This window comes from Dermacentor variabilis, chromosome 1 (genome assembly GCF_050947875.1).
Source record: "Dermacentor variabilis isolate Ectoservices chromosome 1, ASM5094787v1, whole genome shotgun sequence".
Classification (NCBI taxonomy): Eukaryota; Metazoa; Arthropoda; class Arachnida; order Ixodida; family Ixodidae; genus Dermacentor; species Dermacentor variabilis.
Genome location: NC_134568.1, coordinates 231,266,761 through 231,285,857, shown reverse-complemented (window position 1 = coordinate 231,285,857; position 19,097 = coordinate 231,266,761). Strand labels below are relative to the sequence as shown.

At 50.9% G+C, this 19,097-nt stretch overlaps 1 protein-coding gene across 1 annotated transcript in view; it reads right to left on the bottom strand.

Moving 5' to 3' along the window:
* Positions 1–6,545: 6,545 nt before the first annotated feature.
* LOC142558914 (uncharacterized) overlaps positions 6,546–19,097 on the bottom strand; it is a 195,028-nt gene continuing 182,476 nt past the window's right edge. Inside the window, exon 18 of the mRNA XM_075670811.1 lies at positions 6,546–6,923. Coding sequence (XP_075526926.1) covers positions 6,828–6,923 — 96 coding nt within the window. The 3' untranslated portion in view covers positions 6,546–6,827. The remainder of the gene's footprint in view (positions 6,924–19,097) is intronic.

Here is a 19,097-nt window from a genome sequence, read left to right as displayed (position 1 = left end):
AAGTTTTACTCGTAGCCGCTCGTCATCGCCCCTTGCAGGAGCAATGAACCCCAATACACACGATGGTACGGACTGGCTTCAGCAGCTGATGCCGCGGGCGAGAGTAGCCCTCCCCACCTCACGCTATCCTGGCCCCCCGTCGGAAACGAAGATGAGATCGCCCACGCGGCTGCGGATGCCGTGGCCGCCGGCAACTCAACGCTCCTCCTCCGCTTTCCGCCTCTTCCTCCACTTTCCTCCTCACATTGTTTCGCGAGAGCTCTCTTCGCTCTCGCGGAGGCGAGAGGTTACTTTTTCACGCCCCCGCTGCGCTCCGCCTTCGCTCTTTCATCTTTCGCTCTGCTCGTTCGCTCGGTTACGCTGACGACGCAGGAATGGGCTCTAAAACAGCTTGCACCGACGAGGCTAGCTGCGCTATCCGCTTGCCAGAGATGGCGAGATGCTATTTTACGCAGGTGCTTTTTCGTGCAACTCCGATTCCCTTCTCAAACTGCTTGCATAGAAGAGTGCATAAAATAACTAATATGCTCCATTTTTCTTTGTTGAAGTGCATGTAGCGGAATATCTCAACTGATAACTAAATAATGAACACATTGGAATTATACTCTGTCAAACTGCAGCACTTACTTTTGCTCAAAGACAAACAAACTGCGCTAACACAGCGTGCAAACAAACGCACAAGCGGCGTGGAATCGGCGGAAAGAGCATGCGGTGAAAAAGCTGCCGATTTAGGAGCTTCCTAGTTACCTCACAAGACATAAGTATGGCAATGCGTTAAAGTTGCCGCTCCCGGCGCACGCAGATTATTTTCGTCTTACACCTGCTTATACCGTAGTGCAAATTCAACTGATTTCTTTTACTAAAACATTTCCGAAAACCGAGCGGCACGGCAGCTCATCACAGACAGCAGGAGCCCCCAGAAAGCGTGGCCGTTTGGAGCGGCGCGTTCACGACGGAGGCTCCCCATGCCGCGCGTGCCAACGCGTATGCACGCAGCGGCAGTAGAAATGGCGCCGGGTAAATTTTTTTTCGTTACGGCTGATTTTCGGTACTTTTAAGTTCGAACATTTTAATACTAGACGTAGTAGTCGCATTGTATACTGCGATGCATAAAATCGTACTCAGATCATTGGTATTCTGAGTGGATATGTATAGCAGTATTAATTGTTCGGACCATTTTTGACAATTCTTATGTGAAACTTCAAAGGAGCACATCAGGGAACATGAATAATTTGCTATTTTTAGTATAGGATAGGGATAACATTAATAAAGTGCCGGCAGACGACGGTTTAACGCGTCGTGACGCTGGCCAAGCGTCGACCCGGGGTTATAATCTATTCCGCACTAGCCCAGTTGGGCCCGTTTGTAGTGGGTCATGAGGCTTGTGCTTTTCGAGCGCACCCCGGGCCTGGTGGACGGCCCATAGTTGTGTGTCCTTGTCTGCAGACTGCAGTGCACCTTGAAGTTCGGGCGGGTAAGTCCTGGAGGTAGCTGCCGTCGGGAACCTGGCACAGTCCCACATGATGTGCCATTGGTCCGCCGGACCCGCTGCACAAACACCGCACAGCCCACTCGGATAGAGCTCTGGGTGAAGCACGTGCAGCATTGCGGGGGCGAGGAGCGACGCGGTCTGTATTTGCCTTAGGATTACGGCCTCCTTCCGACTGAGTGCCGGGTGGGGAGGCGGCATTGTCCGTCGAGCTAAGCGGTAACACTTGGTTACTTCGGCATAACTAGTCAATCTGCCCTTGGTTTCGAACCACCACACGGAACGGTCACTCTCGGGGGCGCGGAAAGTAAGCGCTCGCGCCGCCGAATGGGCCGTCTCGTTGTGGTTCGGTGAGGATGCACACTCGCCGGCGTGCGCCGGGAACCACTTGATACGGACGGTGCTGCCGCGGTCTTGAAGTTGGAGCTTGCCGATGATGGCGGCCGCAGGCGCGCATATTCGCCCCTTGGCAAAGCTGCGCACGGCATTCCTCGAGTCGCTGAGCACGGTGTGACACTCGACCTCGGTGATCGCCAGAGCGATGGCAACCTCCTCAGCGCCTGTGGCGTTCGTGCACCGCACGCTCGCTGCCGTTGTCTTGGTGCCGGTAGCCGCCGCAACGACCACTGCCGCGAAGCCTTCCCGCTTGTATTCCGCGGCGTCCACGTAGCGGGCGTGCGGGTCTTGGGCGTGTTGTTCGGTGAGGGCCTTGGCCCGCGCCTGCCGCCGTTCTTGGTTGTACTCTGGGTGCATGTTCTTCGGGATGGGGTCCACTTAAATGTGGGCCCGCGCCTCATCTGTGATCTCACACGGTTACCGGCTGGGAGCTTGGGGGTTGTAACCCAGGGACGTCAGTATACTGCGGCCCGTCTTGGTGGTAGAGGCGCTCGAATTGCGCGGTGAGCTGCGCCTCGGCTCTTTCTTCTAGGGTGCTATGGACGCCGAGCTGCAAGAGCCGAGCCGTACTCGTGGTCTCCATTAAACCCAGCGCCGTCTTGTAAGCCCGTCTGATCAGAGTGTTGATCTTGGTCCTGTCAGTGACGTGCCAGTTGAGGTAGGCCGCAACGTAGGCGATGTGACTGATCACGAACGACTGGACAAGGCGCACGAGACTGTCTTCACGCATGCCCGCCCGTCGTGTAGAGACTCGGTGTATGAACCGGATGGCGTCCATTGCCTTGGTGGTAAGCTTGTTGATGGTCTCGTCGTTGCGGCCGCTCTTGTTAAGCAGCAGGCCCAGCACCCTGATCTTGGGAACTTCGGGGATGCGTTGCCCCGATGCAGTCACAATCTTGATGTGGTCACACTCCCGAAGGGCAGCGCGCTTCCGTCCCGGTCGAAGCGGTGTGAGGACGGACAGCTCGGATTTGGCGGGCGAGCACGTTAGGCCTGTGCCGTAAAGCTTGGTGCTGCTCGATGGCGGTAACCGCCGCTTGCAGCTGTTGCTCGATGCTGGCGTCGGTGCCGCCGGCCGCCCACAGGGTAATGTCGTCGGCGTAGATCGTATGCCGGACGCCGGTCCCCGCTACTGCCCTCGCTACCCCGATCATGACGAGGTTAAAGAGCAACGGCGAGATGACCGAACCCTGCGGAGTACCCGTACTGCCCAGCTTGTGTTTGGGGAGCTTGAGGTCTCCGGCGTGCAGTTCCACCGTGCGGTTGGTCAATAAGTCTTGGATATAATTGTAGCTCGTTACCCCCTGTTGAGTCCTGATATTTGTGCTAATATGGCTGAGTGTTTGACTTTGTCGAATGCACTTTGTAAATAGAGACCCAGAATTACTTTACTGTCTTGCGTCTTGTTGTCGATGATTTCTTGTTTGAGTTGTAACATGGCATCTTGTGTGCTGAGTCTGCGCCGGAAGCCGATCATCGCGTCAGGATAGAGGCCTTCCTTCTCTAGGTGTTCCTGCCACCGGTTGGCGACCACGTGCTCCAGCACCTTGCCCACGCAGGACGTTAGCGAGCTATATAATATGAGCTATTTCTATCAACTGATAGCAAGCTAACTGGTATGAGGCCCGAAATTTGTCACAATTGAGACTATCTCTCAACAGTTCGCAAGTCAGCCTCAACTGTCCTGACATACTCTCAGTCTGCGCACGACGCCTCAGTGTTGTGTTTCACTGCTTTGAAGAGTTTATTTTGGTTTGGATGAGGGACACTTGCATCTTGGAATCAGCCAACACTTTGTTTTTTGAGCTCGAGCTCCTTCAAAACAGTGGCAGCACGCTTCCTTTACCGTTCATTCCTCAATGCGCAGGTCCCTTCTGCTCTCGTCCTCCTTCCACCGCTCGTTCACCCCACGGACCATTTGAAGCATCTTCTTGGTCAGTTGTACAGTCAACGTCAGATTTTGCGAACTCCCTAAGGGCCGCGAAAACGTCCGAAAAATCGGCCAGTTGGAAAAGAAAAAAAAAAAACGAATGCATGTCTTTTACTGCCCTTAAGGGCTCAAACCGCCACAGGCACATTAGAAAAGCTCTGAAGGCCTGTCGGTACACGTATTAGGCATATCGGTGCTTGTACTGTGACAGGAGATACCGGGTGCACGCGTGTATAATTAAGGAATACATACTGTGTCCCGTGACAATAGCCCCTTCTCACGCTTGTTATGCTTCACCGCAATACTTTGCATGAGCTTCAACAAGCAACATTTCTGTACAGAGGCGAAGCTGACTTTCGGGAACCGGCATTATGCAACGCATTGTGGTTTCCGAGCTTCGAAGCCAATCGCGAGGACCACAAAGGCAGAGGCGGCGAATTCTTTAAATGAAAAACGAAGCAGCTAGGCCTAGTGTTGCCGCAGTGGTGGCTACCATATATAGGTGGCTACTGCTGCCAGCGAATCTGCGTGCGAGAGCACCGGTTCGAGGCGGCGAGGTAATCAAAACAGCAGCGGTGGTGGCTTTGATTAATGCCGTTTCGGACCTGCGGTGACGACAAAAAGTCCGGAAAATCGGACGGCGAAAAGCTCTTGCGTCCCAAATTTCAGACGTTCTGATACATTGACTCTTTGGGGTGTTGGTGCCGCGAAGCCATCCGAATTATCGGGCATCCGGAAAGTCGGTTGTTGTCTGTACACACTGGCAACTCCTCCAGCCGACGACAGGGCGTCAAATACGATTCGTTAAGATTCCGGTCTGTTACTCGAACCAGCATTACCGCGACTTTCGTTCCCTTTTAATAAAATTACAACTAATTTCCCCCAATAGAAGCACAAGTTCCCCGAGTTTTTCCAAACTACTCAATATCTCTGAAAATCCCCGAGTCCTATTTGACATGCTCAGTGGTAGAAAAGACAAAAGGATCCCTTTTTTTCTTTTAGCAGCTGTTGTAGCAGGTATTTTGGCTTTTGTAGCAGGGCATTTTGGATGTGCAAATGACACAAGAACATTACAATGCAAGCTCTACATGATTTGAATAATTTTACAAAGCTATCCAGACAAAAGCTGTGGAAACTTACATTTTGAAATAATTATAAAACAAAGGTTATTAAAACATCATGCAATAAGTCACGAAGTTATGAAATGCACCATGTGGCAAACTGCAATAGCAAAATGATTGGAGGAAGAAGGTGGAATCTGATCCTGTATACAATATTGCAGTTCTACTTACTTCAGAGACTCCTAACTTGCAAGTGCTTCAGAAATATTCTTTTGGCCCTCTTTCAGCTTTGTCTCATGTCAGTATATGGATATCAGAGAAAAATGTTGCCTTCATCCCTCTGCAAATTATAAGTTCAGCAATACTCAGCATCTTTTCTAGCTGATTTGATTTCACTCTGGAGAGTCTCTTCATTTACATTTCTTTCTGCTCAGCATCTTTTCTTACCGATTTGAATTTATCCTGGAGATTCTCTTCAGTTGCCTTTTTTCCAGGTACATCAGGATTACCTAATTTTGTTTCAGTATTGCGCTTCTTACCAATCCCTCCACTTCTACTTGCTGCTGTTGTTGCTTGCAATAGCAACGTTTATAGCTCTGAGCAGTAAAGATTGCCGCTGAAAGCAACAACAGCTTATAGTGGCATTGTAGCACTTACGAGGCCAGGGACAACACACTCTGCTTTGTTGCTCTCATGACTCAAGATCAGAGGAAGATTCATAACCAGAAACGCTGAATCACCACCACACATGCAAAGCAGAAGTGCAAGTTCTGGTTTCAAAAAGACACAGTTTCACCAGAAAGGCAAAGCATCAATTGCGATAGCAAATTAGCAAAGTAAGGATAGCACTTTTATCAGTTGTATGAACTTGTGAACGTTTGCTTGCTAACTAAACAAGTGTGGTGTCAGTGTGCACCGCAAACGTGAACACATCATACTCGATGACCGTGGACACTCTCTGTCGGAATGATGGTATGAGCAAGTGTGGCAGCAGCAGCGAGCTAAGTGATCTTTGTGCTGTCTCTTGCTTCAACGCAAGCTGAGCGCCGAGAACACACAGCACGCACAAAGCTACAAGCCGTAGAGAACTATCCTCTGCCCCCACGCAGATCACTCTCAAGATATGGCCATGCAGCCACGGGCAGCTGCCATACGTAGTTGCAGCTGAAGTACAACGCCGCCCTAACTCCCTCTGCTCCCCCCGGTCCCTTGCAACATTGGGTGCCTCGCGCATGACGGAAGACTGTGCGCTTCCTCCCCGCTCCCCTACCTTTTCGCGGGCTAGATTAAGCCACCGATCATCGGCTCCCCTCGCACGCTTCCACTTGCACATACAGCGTAGGGTGCGCAGCAACGGTGTTATCGCCCTTGGACGACTTTATACGGGACACCATGGTGACGCCGACAGGAGAAATGTGTTTGGAGTATCCATATATTTGCTATCACAATAAAACAATGCTGACAGACACCTAGATCATGGTGGAATTTTTTGGCAAAATGAGGCTTTTGTAGCAGCTTACACAAATGTAGCAGCAATTCCACCTCTGCCCACTACTCCAAAGCCAGGAAAATGAATCATTGGAGTGTTAAATAACAGTTTTTATTACTGTAGCACTAGCAGTTTCAGTACTCCTTTACAAAAGCTAAAGAAAAATGAAGTCGGACCAAGTCGCAGCTGCAATCTTTTATTTCATAAATAACGGCTTAATAAAAAACGCTTTTTTTTTTTCAATGAAGGGAGCAGAGTGAGAGGAGAGTGAAGGAGAAAGAGAGAGAGAGAGAGCGAAAGAGAGAAGAGTTGGGGCTTAAAATGATGCCTGTATATGTTGTGCCATGGGTGGTTGTAAATCATAAATGTATATAACATGGGTAGTCCCCTTCATGGGGTGGAATGAGTCCCCCTGCTGAAATGCAGGGCAAAGGGGTAGGAAGAGAAGGCAGAGGGCGCCTACTATCGGACCAGCCTGAGGCACTTCTTGAGATTGTCGATGGTCACCTGTTGCTGTTGGCGCTCCTCGTCCAAACACTTCTTGCTCTGGTACAGCTCCTGCAGCAAGCATCATTGGCTACGATTAGTGACAGTGATAGCACTTGCACCAGCATGCCACATATCAACCTCTTGCATATCAACCTCTCTATCGTTACATGGAGCTTTTTCTTCTCCAGTATCATGATCTACTGACTCGGACTGCTAAAAAATTGTTGCAGTCACAAAATAATCGGAAACCTTTTATTCAATGACACCAGCCGGCTTCTCCTTTTTGGAAACCTGAGCAGCAACATGAGCGAGTCACTTTGTCTCCATTAATTTTCCTTAGCTGCACCAGTAAGGTTTCTAGAAATGTCAATGTTAAAGTTTCCTGCTGGAATAAGTTCTTCATTACTTCCATATTTTGTAAAAAGCCTGAAAGTTCACATAGGAAGCCTGAAATGTTACTATTGGGAGGCCCGTAAACAGCACAGACCAAAAAATCGGCATTACCCTTCCTTATGGACAACACAATATTCTCAGCTTTGGTAAAGGTAACTCGAATTTCTATGCACTACCAGCCTGTTATGAATACAAGGATGCCATTCCATTTATTTTGCCGTCGGCATAAAGGAACAGCTACGAAGCTCGGAATTGTGACTTTCAACATCAGAAATATTAATATCTGTTAAAATCAGGACATCTTGTTAGGATCGGCCTGCAGCCATTTCAGCCCGCTGCAGGTGCGTTGATCGATCCAGGGTGGTGGCGCCCTTTAGAGAACTGCGGACAACTGGCAGCCATGCGGCAAGGGTCAGCTCAGGGGAGTTCTCGAGGGGAGGTAATTGGCGGAACCTGCGAGACCACCTGGCTACAGGGACGCAGGACAATGGACACTACGACGACTGCGCTGCAAAGGTCGTCTGCCTGCGGAGGGGGCACTGAAACCTGTCGGTGCGTGTGTGTGTTTGTAAAACATCCCGCAGAGAGACGGCCTGTTTACAATAATGTTGAACGTTTTGCCTCACCTAGAGATCTAGGGAACACGAAGTGTTTAAAAACGGCGGTTTGTCGGCTGCTAGGTGTGCTCGTCGTCGTGCTCGTGCTCGTCAACGTACTCGTGAGCTGTGTGCTCGTTTGCTGTATGCTTTGTCTTGCGGGCTCCATTTGGGAGTCACGCTAGACTGTGTAAATGTATCCCATTTTCAAATGTAAATAATGTAAATAAACCCTGTTCGCCTAGTCCTGTCGCCCCAAGTTCCTCCGATCGTCTTACAAGCCCGACTCCAAATCTTACATCGGGTTGACAGCGGTGGGAACGACCTCCAAATCTAATAATCTGCCCTTTTAAGACTACTTGCCAGTGTATTGATCGACCTGTCAGGTGTGAGAAGCATTCGAACGGGCTTCCCCATGTCAACACAATTGCTCTTTTCTCCGAATCGACGCCACCTTGTTCACCACGAGCTCACACAAAAGGACAGAAGAAACTGAATGTCAAACCACGTTCCGCTCTTACGCGAGCTGACACCAAGGAAGGGCAAAAGGGAAAGACAGGCTCCAGGGGAAGACGACGACAGGGCCGCCAGTGGTTATTTAAGGCCGTGCTGGCTCATGTGTTAACAAGAACCGCTCGAGACTCAGATGAGAGTCGCAGCCATGTACCAATGAAGTGAATACAATCTTTTCTATTTCTTTTTTTTTCATCCTCACGATGTCCGGCTTTGTCGTCGTTTCTTGATTCCTGCAGTGAAGACCCACCTCACCCGGTCGAGATTATATCATCTGGTAAGCAGCCATGGGATACTCCACCCTTCGTCCTGGCTTCAGCAGAATGGTGAGCACTTGACTTTCCTTGCCAAGTTTTAGCTCGTGTGTTTTCTAAAACTGCAACTTAATTTCTGTACGTGCACGCTCCTGTTGAAAGCTTCCTCACGTCACAGCAGAGTAAGAAAGTCCTCGTTCGGGATTAACCATAGATTTAAGCAAATGGAAAAAGCCAGAGTTGTTACTATGTTCATGTAGTAATAACAACTTTGGGTTTTTCCTGGGAATTGAGCTGGGAATTGAGCTGGGAACTGAGGTCGGGAAAAGTCAGAGAAAGCCACAGCTTATTGAGGCAACTGAGAAGTACGGGGCTCTTGAAGACGAAATTTCAGAAGCATGAGAAGAGATTGAGAAACGAGCTGAGAAAGCTGAACAAAAAGCTGCAGGAGAAAGGCAAAGAGCTGCAGAGGAAAGGCAAAGAGTCGATCAAAAGGAAGCTGCAGAAAGAAAGGAACGAAAGGAACAGAGAGCTCACGAACTACAGCTAAGAGAACTGGACGTACAGTGGGATCTGGTAATGGAATCGGCAAATCACATCTCAATAAATGAGAGGCTCAGGGGAAGCAGGAGTAAAAATAAGGGATCTCATGCCGTCGTACAAGCTAAACAATGACATGGGATTGTTTCTCGTTACTTTTGAACGAACCTGCAAGCAAAGCGAGTTGGCACTAGAGAGTAGGCCACAACAGATTTACGAGGAACAAGTTCGTGTGTTCCTCCGGGCAAACGACACACCCGTGGCCAAACAGCGGGACATTTTCGTGGCCAGCTGTGGGACCCGCGTCTTCAGGCTCCTGCTCGACCTCCTCAAGCCAGCCACACCGCATGTTAAGACGCTGGGTGAGCTGCTCGCCATACTGCACTCGCATTTCAACCCAGCACCATCCATACTAAGGAGCATTTCCGCTTCAACCAGAGCCGCCGGGAAGGAGAGATCCTCAGGCAGTTCACTGCTGTGCTACGAGGGTTAGCGAGTGCCTGCGCTTTAAGGGACCAGCTGGACTTGCTGCTCCGGGACCGTTTCGTCTGCGGCATCAACAACCCCACCATGCAGACGCGGCTCCTAGAGCTTCCTGACCCCTCGATGGATGACGCCGTTAACGCAGCGCTGGCAATGGAAGCTTCCGCCAAGGATGCCGGCGAGATTGCCCGTGCAACTGGCTCACCGTCGGCGGAAGCGGCGGTCAACAAGTTGGCGACAAAGGGCAGTACCTGCGATCGCTGTGGTGGTGCCCACTCCCACTCACATTGCCAGTTCTCTCAAGCACAATGCTTCATGTGCGGGAAAACTGGGCACCTGGCACAGGTATGCCGAAGGGGGAGGAAGAACAGCAAACAGCAGCAGCAGCCTGGTTCAAACCCAGGTACCGCACAAGCCCACGGCTAGGGTAGCCGTTGCAAGGGTACGTGGCGGGGTCGTGTGGCAGCAGCCTCGAGTTCTTCCGCGGCCAGGCTCCACGTCGTGGCCGACGACCCGCCGATTTTCGACATGTGGCACACAGGCTTTGTTCCGTTGTCTGTGCTGCAGTACATGCTGATCGTCGAAGTCTACGGGCACCCCATTTCTATGGAGCTGGCATAGGGGCCAGCGAGTCAGTAATGGCGAGGAAACTCTTGAAGCGTACCTTCCCTGGCGTGTCCGTCGAGGCTTTGGGCGTGATGCTGCGCAGCTACTCCGGGCAGCTCTCCCAGGTCCAGGGTCAGGCCCAGGTCAGTGTTTGCTTTGGCGAGAGGGAGGCAACCCTTCCCCATTACTTAACCAAGGGGTCGTCGCCGACGCTGCTGGGCCGAAACTGGATTCATGCACTGGGCGTTCGCCTGCCAGAGTACCAGGAAGCCAGCCTGCATGTGGTGAAAGATGTCCCGCAGCCTCCTGACCGAATTCAAGTCCCTGTTCCAGCCAGAGGTGCGCACATTCGCCGGCACGACGGCTGGCATCCATGTACCTGAGGGAGCCCGGCCACGTTTTTTCAAGCCTCGCCCACTGCCGTTCGCCCTGAAGGAAGGGGTTACCCAGGTGCTACAATAGTTACAGTGAGAGGGCATCTTGGTGCCCGTCAAGACGCCTGAATGGGCCGCTCCTATTGTACCAGTCATCAAGCGAGACAGCAGTGTCAGCATCTGCGGGGACTTCAAGGTTACCATCAACCCCGTCACTACCATCGAGAAGTACCCGTTGCCCCAGATTGAAGATCTCTGGTCAGTGTTGTCCGGTAGACAGAAGTTTACCAAGCTTGACCTCAGAGATGCTTACCAGCAGCCGGTGCTCCAGGATGCCTCCCGGAAGTATGTCACAATATCGACAACTTTGGGGCTCTTCCAGTACACGCGCTTACTGTTTGGTGTGGCCTCAGCCCCAGCCACATTTCAGAGGGAGATGGACAGCCTCTTCAGGGGCATGAGGCACGTGGCGGTGTACTTCGACGACATTCTGGTTACTGGCAGCGACAACGGGGACCACCTGCAGAACCCGCACAACGTCCTGGCATGACTTCAGGACGCCGGTCTCAAGCTGGAAAAGTGCATTTTCCTGGCCCCCAGTGTTGAGTACTTGGGACGTGTCATTTCCCAGGCTGGCTTAGCCCCGGCTCCCGGCAAAGTTGATGCTGTGCTCAAGGCGCCTAAGCCCCAGAAGAAGAAGGAGCTTCAGAGCTACCCCGGCCTCATCAACTTGTACAGGAGTTTCCTGCCGAACCTGTCAGAGCATCTACAGCCGCTCCATCTGCTTCGAGATGGTCAACAATGAGTCTGGAAGAAGGAGCAGGACCGGGCCTTCCAGTGCAGCAAAGAGCTAATCACCAAGGCTTCGGTGTTGGTACACTTCGACCATTGCAGCGCTACGACAGGTCTTCGCCGCCCAGGGTTTGCCGGACATCATCGTGTCCGACAATAGTGCTGCTTTCGCCAGCACAGAGTACCTGCCCTGGCTGACGAAGAACGGAATCCGCCGCACCACCCTGCTTAAACGTTGCAGCCAAGCGGGTGGTGCAAACCATCAAGGACAAGCTCAAGAAGAGCCAGACTGGGGATTTCCAGACGCAGATTGCCTGGATACTGTTTCAGTAGCGGACCACGCCCCACAATGTCACTGGCCGTGCCCCCCGTGAGCTCCTGCTGGATCAGATGGTCAAGACACCCTTGGACATCTTGCATCCGACCTCCGATCCACAGTGCTCCTGAAGCAGCTGAAGCAGAAGCTGGCTGCTGACCGAGCGTGCCGTCCCGGGTCTTTGCCGAAGTCGGGAGCTCCAGTTTTCGCCAGGAACTTCCGTCCCGGACCACCCTGGTCCGCCAGACAGGTGGTGTGTCCAGCCAGCGCCTCATCGTTGCTTGCCCCCATGCCAGACGGGGCCATGTGGCACAGACACGCCGATCATGTTAGGCCTCGCCTCGGGACCTGGCCAGCACCCTCGACTGCCACTTCAGAGTTCCAGCCCGCAGGAGGACTAGTGGTAACTCCAGTCACTTCCAGCGGAGCACCGCCCACCTCAGAGGCGACAAGCGTTGCCAGTGGTGCGGCACCTGTGTCGAGCCCGTCACCACTCACAAGGCTGACCACTGCGGACTCTCTGGATGGAGCGAGGCTGTCTCATGCAGTACCCGGCATTGCCACATCCGGCCCGTCAACACCGGTGCCCAGGCGTAGTGCTCAGCCGTGGAGGCCGCCGGACCGGTACTCGCCTGGATAGCAGGCACCATCGACTTGGCTGGGACGGCGGCAGAGCCTTATGCTCTGAACATGGATGTTTGTTTCTTTTATTTAACAAACTGGGGGTAAGGGGGTGTAACAAGCACGTGACGCCCCCTCGGGCATAATCTTCATTGGCCCGCCAGGCTCGGTAGGCAACATTGGTCACCGCACCCAATAAACACCGACGAGCACAGCTGCTCGGCGATCAGTCATCGTTCATCACCACCACGCTGCGGAGCATCTGTCTAACGGAGCGTGCCTTGAGCCCACCCTCGTTCACGAACCCGGGCGGATTGTGACAGTACTGTGACAGGAGATGAGGGTGCACGCGTGTATAATTAAGGAATACATACTGTGTCCCATGACAATTGCCCCTTCCCACGCTTGTTATCCTTCACCACCTAACACTGCTGTATTAAGGCAAAGCTAACTTTCGAAGACTGGCATTGCGCAACGCGCTGTGCTCTCCAAGCTTCGACGCAATCGCGAGGATTACAAAGGCGGAGTTGGTGCCATTGCTGACAGCGGCGAATTCTTTCAATGAAAAACATAGCACCGCACGGCAAGAAGCTTAATAGCGAACGTAGAAGCAGCTAGGCCTAACGTTGCCGCAGTGGTGGCTACGGCTGCCAGTGGATCTGCATGCGAGAGTGCCGGTTCCAGGCAGCAAGATAATCAAAATGGCGGTGGTGGCTTTGATTAATGACATTTCAGACCAGCAGTCAGGGCATATACATCGACTATATGGAGTACATGGTGGTGCTGCAAAGCCGCGCGAATTATCGGGCATGTTCCAAAAATTGGGCGTCTGGAAAGTCGGTCGTTAACTACTCTGGCAATACTTCGTGCCGATGACACGGTGTCAATGACGATTCGTTGCAATTCCTCTGTTACTAGAGTCAGCATTAACACGACTTTCGTTCTCTTTCAATAAAGTTACAGCTAATATTCCCTGATAAAAGCACAAATTCCCCGAGTTTTCCCTGTTGGTAGACACCCTGTTGATACCACATATCCTTGTTTAAGAACTGCACCTAAAAATATGAGTCCATACACATGAAAACCCCGTTAATGCGAAGTCTTCCAGAATGTGAGATATACAGTTAAACCTTGACATAATGAAGTCAGTAAAATTGGCAATTTGCTTTGTTATATTGAAATACTATTGTATTTAAATTTAACGTTTCATGCAAATAAGTAGTCGCCGATGAATTTTTCTTGCACGAAAGGAGCCGCAAAATTCTCCTTAATTATCAGGCAATCAGAAAAAGCAAACTTGAATGAGAAAAAAACGTTACTTTGTTAAATTTCACAGTCAGTGACAAAAGATATCGTTCCATGCCCTGTCGATGATATCTTCACATCAGTGGTATGAAGCGAAGCCAGCCACGCTTTTGCGTCCATTCCGCCCCTACGGCTGACAATGGGACCATACCATCATGAAAAGCATCGGCAGTGGGGAGCGAATGCTTTGTCTACCTTTCGCTTCAACGCGTCTCCGAAACTTCAGATTATGAAACCTCAAGCACTGAACGTACGTGAAGACAGTGCACAATCTCAGCTTGCCCACTCTTTGCACATGTGTCAGACTACAGAGGATGCATGGGCTGCGCATGTGTTCAGCCACCCCGACAGCCATGCCCCCCCCCCCCCCCCCCCCCCCCAGTCACGGCCGCCCCGCTAGAAAAGCAGACGTGTACCAACCTGCCTCTGCTCCCTAATCCCTTTGTCTCGCCCTCCCCTCTCCCACCCTCACACCTGCTTTGCATTTTCGCGAGCGCGTTCCCCTATCCTGCTTTCCCTTGCTCGATGACAGCGCTCATCAAGCTGCCATCCTTCACGGCTAAACTTTGCACACTTTCACTCACCACACCTAAACCACAGCGTACAGGGCACAATAGGATCTTATTGCATTTGTAGTTCATACGGAACATGACGCTGCTCCACTTCAGCAGTCTGTCAGTGTGATTTCAGAGTGCGTTTGCAAGCAGCCTCATGTATTTCAACCTGATATGTCGCGCGCCTGGGCGACAAGGTGTCACAGCTAGGCATGCACCGTGGTAGCGGCGCATGCCTAGCTGTGGTACGTCTGTGGTACCACACCACAGACGTATTTGCTCCTCAAGTCGCTTGCCGCTCCAGATAAGCTGTACTTGAAGTCCCTGGAGAGCTTGTGCAAGCTGCTTTGTAAACACTTGGCCCCTGAACGGTCAGTCATAGGTGAGCGAGCGACGTTTCATCGCCGAGGGCAGAAGGAACACGAAACAATACCGCAGTACATGGCGGAGTTACGGGCAGTGGCGCAAACATGCAAGTTTGGCGCATTTTTTGACGAGTCGCTTCGAGACAGATTTGTGTGCAGTTTGCTCAGAGTCGACATTCAAAGACACTTGTTTTCGGAAGACAAGAATCTAACGTTTCAACAAGCCGTTGACCGTGCAACAGCTCTGGAAGCTGTGCTCGCTAATGCTACAGCTACTCATTCGAAGCCTGAAAGCATCGGGGTGCATCAGTTGCCGACCAGGGGAACAATGAAATGTTTGCACTGTAACTCAACTCACACTGCCAATGCGTGTCCGTACGTCAATGCGACAGAAAGGGCACATTCAGAAAGCCTGCCTAAGGCAGCAAGGAAAATTGCAGCCGAAGCGAAAGCGAACAGTACAGAATGTTCCGGTGTTACAACCGTCAGAACCACCCCTACAAAGTGTTGCAACGAAAGAGGTAGAGATAGGAGACCCCATCATGCTCAGCTTAATCGTTGAGGGTGTTCCCTTGCAGATGAAGCTCGATACGGGAGCCGCCGTTTCGGTAATGTCCCTGGGTCAGTTCCGCTCCCTTTTTCTGGCAGTACCTCTGACGCAAACTAAGTTGACGCTCAGGACTTATACGAGCGAACCTGTGAAGCCATGCGGTGTTTGTTTTCTTAGAGTTGAGCACAATGATCAGTGCCACCGCTTGCCGCTGTACGTGCTTCTTCAGAGCGGGCCAGTGCTGTTCGGGCGCAACTGGCTTCAGCAAGTGCGCGTCGATTGGAGCCAAGTTCACAGCCTGCAACAGCTACGGGGTGAGATATTACTAAGCGCTCAAGGACTTCCCGAGCTACAATCCTTGCTTGACCGCCATAAGGACCTCTTCAGGAACGAGCTAGGCACCATCCGAGGTGAGAAGGCGACCCTTGTTTCCAAAGATAGGAAGACGCCAAAATTTTTTAAAGCTCGAAGCGTTCCGTTTTCTCTAAAGAGTACTGTTGAGCAAGAGTAGACAAGAACAGATGGGAATATTGACACCGGTAACGATTAGCGAGTACGCCACTCCAGTGGTGCCGGTTTTGAAGCAGGACAGGTCAATAAGAGTATGCGGTGATTACAAGCTGACACTGAACCCCATACTAGACGTAGAACATTACCCGTTACCCAAGCACGACGAGCTGTTTGCAGCCCTTGTTGGCAGACAGCAATTTTCTAAAATTGTCTTAACAGGGCGTACCAGCAAACAGAAATGGATCGAGAGTCAAAACAGTACCTTACACTTAACACCCACAAGGGTCTTTACGCCGTGAATCATATGCCCTTTGGAATTGCTTCGACACCTGCAATATTCCAAAAAATAATGGATCTTTTCTTGAAGGGCCTCAACTTCGTGTTTTGCTACACTGACGATATGCTAATTACGGGTCGCTCAAAGGAAGAACACTCGCAGAACCACGACGCAGTTCTCAAAAGACTGTCAGAACGTGGAATTCGCGTCAAGCCATTTAAGTGCGAATTCTTTCGTGATGAGCTGACTTATCTGGGCAAGAATCAGATCAAGGTGTCTACCAAGTTGACATTTCCTAATTCCCTGAATTTTCCAGGTTTTCCCTCAGTGCCTTTGCAAACTTCCCAGAGCGACACAGGACTATGTTTTATGTCAAGACGGGTAACCATGTCGCCCGATGCTGTCACTCTCTAGCAAGCATCTGAAAAAATTAAAAAAAAAAACTACTTAATCCAGTTTGGATACTAAGGAGTAGCGTTTTATTCAAAAAGAGAATAGAAGGGAGGGATTAGTAAAATGCAATGCAAATAAAATGCCATTGAAAAAAATTGCAAATCAAGTCGGACATTCTCAAATACAAATAAAAAGGAGATGCATACAGAAGCAAGTATTTTTGAATATGAGCTATTTCTATCAACTGATAGCAAGCTCAGTGGTATGAGGCCCAAACTTTGTCATAATTGAGATTCTCTCACAACAGCTCGTAAGTCAACCTCGACTGTCCTGACATACTCTCAGCTTGCGTACGATGCCTCAGTGTTGTGCTTCCCTGCTATAAAGAATTTATTTTGGTTTGTATGGGACACCTGCATTTCGGCGTCAGCCAAAACTTTGTTTTTTGAGCTCAAGCTCCTTCAAAGCGGCCACAGCATGCTTCATTTACCGTTCATTCCTCAATGCGTAGGTCCTTTCTGTTCTTGTCCTCCTTCTGCCGTTCGTTTGCCCCACGGACAATTTGAAGCATCTTCTTGGTCTCTAGGGGCCGCGAAAACGTCAGAAAAATCGGCCAGTTGGAAAAAGAATGAATGCGTGTCTTTTACTGCCCTTAAGAGCTCAAACCGCCACAGGCACATTTGAAAAAGCTCTGCAGGTCTGTCGGTACACTTATTAGGCATATTGGTGCTCGTACTGTGACAGGAGATACCGGGTGCACGTGTGTACAATTAAGGAATACACACTGTGTCCCGTGGCGATTGCCCCTTCCCACGCTTGTAATGCTTCACCGCAATACTTTTGCGTATGCCTCACCAATTAACATTTCTGTACAGAGGCGAAGCTGACTTTCGGGAACCGGCGTTATGCAACGCACAGTGCTTTCCGAGCTTCAAAGCCAATTGCGAGGGCCACAAAGGCGGAGTCAATGCCATTGCTTACAGCGGAGAATCCTTTCAATGAAAAACACTGATATTGTTCGTGAAACTTGACGTGATGCTACTTTGCGTACTGTGAGGCATCATATACTGTCAGGCTGGCCGCGTAGTGTCCCGGATGAAATCAAACCGTTCCTTCATAGAAACTAGAACTCTCCATACATCGAGGATACACTATGCTGGGAATGCGCATACTTGTTCCTGAAAAATTCCGCACGGTCATTTTGGACGAGTTGCGCAAAGGTTATCCAGGTGTTGTTCGCACCAAAGAACTAGCAACGAGCGACGTTTGGTGGCCTACAATCGATAGTGACATAGAGCGTTTCACAGCGTCTTGTACCACTTGGCTCTAATCGCAATCTGCCGCCTAAAGCGCCCTTGCATCCTTGGCAACGTTTGCATGTCGATTTTGCTGGCCCGATAAATGGAGTGACGTACCTCGTGGTGGTTGATGCACATTCAAAATGGCCAGAAGTGTTTCCAATGCGGACAAACACCACTGAAGCAACCATTTCATGCCTACATGAACTGTTTTGCAGCTTTGGATTTCCCGAGACTTTAGTGTCTGACAACGGCACTCGGTTCACTTCTGCAGATTTCCAGGAGTACCTGCAGCGAGTAGGAACCAGACACGTGAGAACAGCTCCGTATCATCCCAGCAGCAACGGTCTAGCAGAACGTTTCGTCCAGACGCTGAAGGGTGCACTTTGGAAGTCCAGGTGACCCATATCACCGTCGGAGCTTGCAGACTTCCTCTTTTCATACCACAACACTCTGCAAGCGACTACTGTAGAGGCACCCTCTCTTTTGATGTTGGGGAGGCGCCTCAGGACTAGGCTAGACCTCGTCAGGCCCTCCGTTGAGGACCGGGTCGCCCGCAAACAGTTTCAGGACACCAGTTGCCACAGGCATCATGCAACTATGTTCAGCGAAGGAGACTTCGTGCGTGTCCGCAATTTTCATCGAGGACCAAGGTGGTTCAGTTCTACCGTTCTCGCCCACACCGGTCCAGTGTTGTATCGTGTTAGTGTTGTGACCCACCGGGGTGTGTGTGAGTGGGTTTGTCACCATAACCACATCGTACGTGCTCCGGCCTGTGACGACACGGTGATCACAGCCACCGACTTCCACGATGAAGACCACGTCACAGCTGGCACTAGCGCTAGCAGCCCCACCGAGCCTGTGGAACAGCCGTCGACACATAGGGAAGCCGCCGAACAGTGTCGCCGCAACCCACTACGTCAGCGCAGACCTCCCGACCGTTACGGCACCTAATCCTACTACGGGACATGATATGTTGCGCGCCTAGGCGACAAGGTGTCACAGCTAGGCATGCGCCGTGGTAGCGGCGCAAACGTCATCACTCTGTGGTTGTGCTTAAAAGCGCCGGCATTCAAGCTGGCGCGCACTTTCATTCCTGTAACATAGAACCGGGCAGTTTGCCCGCCGTTGTTAAGTTGATGGCTAAATAAAGCCGTATTGTTTTCACTCCACCGTTGCGCTGTCCTTCCGTCAGACACGACACAACCAATTGACTACATCCATCCACGGCAGTTTACATTTATTGCTTCAGTATTCCATCGCAGTGGCAGTGAAAATTCGTTACATTGAAATGGTGCGTAAACACACTTCGCTATATTGAGGTTCAAAATACATGGTGTTTTATGGACAAGAAGTTATAGTTGATACTTCTTATAAAGAGAATTTTGTTATGCTGAAGTTTTGCTATATCCAGAATTAACTGTAGTTATTTTTTACTTGTATATGGGCCACACTCAAGAAGTTCAAAGCTAAATTGAAGAAGTGTGGCCTAACACAAGAACG